This window comes from Belonocnema kinseyi, chromosome 4 (genome assembly GCF_010883055.1).
Source record: "Belonocnema kinseyi isolate 2016_QV_RU_SX_M_011 chromosome 4, B_treatae_v1, whole genome shotgun sequence".
NCBI lineage: Eukaryota > Metazoa > Arthropoda > Insecta > Hymenoptera > Cynipidae > Belonocnema > Belonocnema kinseyi.
This window is the reverse complement of record NC_046660.1, coordinates 86,387,500-86,391,111: the sequence shown is the minus strand read 5'-3', so window position 1 is coordinate 86,391,111 and position 3,612 is coordinate 86,387,500. Positions and strand designations below refer to the sequence as shown.

The window sequence follows — 3,612 nt, the reverse complement described above, 5'->3', positions numbered from 1 at the left end:
CCCCCCCCCCTCGAAGGTGTTACAAAATTTATGGGTAGCCCCTTATGAAATTAAAGAACAAGTATAAAATTTAAAAATATATTTTCCTTCCTAAAATTAAATTTAAATGTACATGAGACTAACGTAAAATGTACATAACAAGGCCTAGTCTTGTTTTTGAAACAATGATTTCTTACTAGAAACAGAGTTTAAACATTATAATCTTAAAATAGAATTCGCGTCTCAAAAGTCGCAATATAACTAATTTTAACAACGAAAAACACGAAAGCGGCTAGTATTTAGTCAATCTTTATACACTCCATTTTTCAAAATAATCTTTCGATTCTATTTCAAGAAGAAAAACGAGAATGTTTCTCAATTCTACATTATTCCTCTAATAGCGAAACAGTTTTACAATATCTACATTTTCCTAAGACTATGCGTTTCATGAATTCACATCACAATATTCTATTTAGTTTGAAATTTCACATTGAAAAAGTTCTTAAATATTCGTGAGAAAAACAAAATCATTTCAAACAATCTTAAATTATTTTCTACTCAACAGTCTTCAATTAATGAAAATTCTTCTTTGATGAAAATATCGAATTATTTTTGAATCGCAAAGTCTTGTATCGAACACATTTGTATTTGCATTTAACGGTAACATTTTATTGTACAAAAATATAAATACCTTTCTTTTACAGTAAACGCCTTAAATAATTGAAACTTTTTTGTTCGCGAGTCATGTAGATAGAATTTCACACTTTTTGTTATGAAAATGCGTTATCGAGTCTTCCCGTAAAAATGTAAATAAATAAAAGCTAGTCTGTAAATAAATAAATATTAAAGAATAGATATTTCTTATGTCAGTAACTGTGCGTTTTTGCAGAAATATTATCGGACTTAATCTGTAATTATGGCTCAGAAATTTCGAACCTCTTGATCGTTTTGAAATTGTAAACGTAATAATAAAATTAGGGATGGATTACTTCAATACAGGATTTGTTTACAAAAATTTCACGAAACGTAATCTCTCTTTTTTACAAAATGATCAAGAAGTCCATTTCAAGCACGAACAAAATTGTCAAATTTCACATCGAATTCGAAATACTCATCTCCGCCTTTTTTTGTACAAAGTGTAGAGCGAAATCAGAAAGGTGAATTCATTCCGAGTTTGGTTCCGAATTCCAAACGAGCTCTTTTCTGATACCTTACGTTTACTCTGAAATTGAAATTTAAAAAATAGATTTGTTATTCAATACTTTTTTTTGTACTGAAAAATTCGTAGACTTTGAAACTTTATCATTAAATCGAGACTCACTTGATTTCTTGCCACTTGGCAAATTCGTTGATGAGAAATATTAATGGCACAGAAACAAGAAATGCGAGTGGCACATACATCGGAAAATTATCCTTTCTTTGGCTTTCGCTTTCCCAAAAATCGAAAAATATCATGCCAGAGAATCCAGCCTGAGCACATAAACTAAAAAAGAAACAATTTTATATAATATATGGGTGGTTCTTTATATTAAGATCACTTTGGCAGGAATAATTCTGTTGCAAAAGTATTTTAAGAGGTGTTTTTTATTGTCCAAACTATTAACTGGTGTTAAAATAAGCAATTTTTTAAGTATTTAGGCTTAAAAATATTTATTTCATGTTTTTAAAAACAATTGTTTGAAAAACTCATCGGTCATTTTTCAAAATCTACAATAGTGATCCGATTTCCATCAAAATAAGTATTCTAATGTTTTTGCGGCCGCTGAACCCGAATTTGAAAAGTTAATAATTTTCAAATTCAATTTGTCTAATCCATTAATGCGAATTACACATTTGATAGTATTTAACAGAATTTATATACAAAATGGCTGATTCAAACGCGAATAAGAAATTTAAACATACGTATTTTGAAGATTTATAATTGAAATTTATTCAATTCTGAAAGTGTAGAAAGATAAATTCTTAAATTTTCTCAAGAGTTTTCAATTCTAAATTTTTCAAAGATTTTAAATTTAAAAAATTAAAAGTTATACAATTATGAAAAGTTACAATTAAAAATTTTTGAATTTTAAAAATTTAGATTCGGAAATTATTAAATTTTCAAGATTTATATTTTAAAGATATGCAATTTTAAATTTTTTAAATAGTTCAATTCTGAAGATTTACATTAAAAGTTCTTCAATTAAATATAAAACTTCTAAAATTTTGAGTAGATACAATAGAAAATTCTTTAATTTTAACGATTTTCAATGTAAAATTCTTCCATATGTAATATGCATATTATAAAATGATAAAATTTTGATTTTTTTAAAAACAATTCCATTGCAAATATTTGAAGTTTAAAAATATTCAATTGTGAGGATTTAAGATCTTCGATTGTCAATGTAAAATTCTTCAGTTTTGAATATTTGCAATTGAAGAATTTTCAATATTTAATATTTATGATAGAAAATGATTAAATTTTGTTTATACTTCCATTTCTAAGATTTAAAATTAAAATTTATTGAATTCTTAAGATTAAAAATGGTAAATTCTTCAGTTGTTAGGATTTACAATTGAAGAAACATTATATTCGGAGTGTTTATAGTTTAAAATTATGTAAATTTGACCGTTTTTTTAAAATATATAGTTCAATTTTTAAGGCTGACAATAGAAAATTGTTCTATTTTAAATATTTCAAACCCTAAGATTTGTTCCATTCCATCTTATATCGTGTTTTAACTGAAAATATCAGTTAAAATTAGAATTCATCCCATTTTGCTTCCGAAAAATCGAAGTGGCTGTTTTAATTAATAAAAAAAATCCTCGTAATTTCCCGGTTTTCCCCCGATGCAAACATTTTTCACGATCGATTGATTAAAAAATTCGAAGTAATAAAAACTAATCATCTGATACATTTACACTTATAAAATGTAATCTACTAACACGTTTCAACTGAATAGGTTTAAATTAAATACAGCTAAACTGCAAAATAAAATTTTTTAAAGTTTTTTAAAAATTGTACAGTTAAAAGATTCAGATTCAGTTCCAAAAATAAAAATCTACCTTATAATTTTCAATACTTTAAATTAAAGAATCAATCAATGAATTTAAATATTTTCAAATTTTACAATATATTATAATAACATTATTCAATTTTTCTATTTTGAATAGTTCAGAAAACCTTCAAATGCTTCAAAATATTATTTCAAAATCTTGAAATATCATGTTGTTTCAAACTTTTTCAAATTTGTTTGCTTGTTTATTTCTTCCAAATATACACTTTTTGTGTTTGTACATAAATCAAAGTTCTTACTTTACATTTTCTTAAATCTATACATTTCCTCTGCGCTATATTCCAACATATTTACATTATTTTCTAGCATACGTTCGCTTCTTCGCTGTCCGGATCTTCCCTCGCGACTCTAATTTTCTTTTGACTAGTCTCTTTGGCTAATCTCTTGAAAGCTCTCGCATATTTGCACACCCCGGGACTCGGTCTTTCTTTCAGATTCTGGCATAAGCGGTCAGTAAAATCTGTATACTCGGACTCCCTACCAATCATCAACCACTCATCCACCTCCTCGACTGTTTCACGATCAATGAGTTGCCTAGCTTTTTTGCATTTCCAAATGTGGTATATATCTTCCTCCT

At 26.7% G+C, this 3,612-nt stretch overlaps 1 protein-coding gene across 7 annotated transcripts in view; it reads right to left on the bottom strand.

Annotated features, from left to right (window-relative positions):
• Positions 1-638: 638 nt before the first annotated feature.
• Positions 639-3,612, bottom strand: part of LOC117171611 (transmembrane protein 94) — a 56,872-nt gene continuing 53,898 nt past the window's right edge. For all 7 annotated transcript variants that reach the window (XM_033359066.1, XM_033359064.1, XM_033359069.1 and 4 more), the window contains 2 exons: positions 1,301-1,462; positions 639-1,201 (listed from right to left, as the gene is read on the bottom strand). In XM_033359066.1, coding sequence (XP_033214957.1) covers positions 1,129-1,201; positions 1,301-1,462 — 235 coding nt within the window. In that variant the 3' untranslated portion in view covers positions 639-1,128. The remainder of the gene's footprint in view (positions 1,202-1,300; positions 1,463-3,612) is intronic.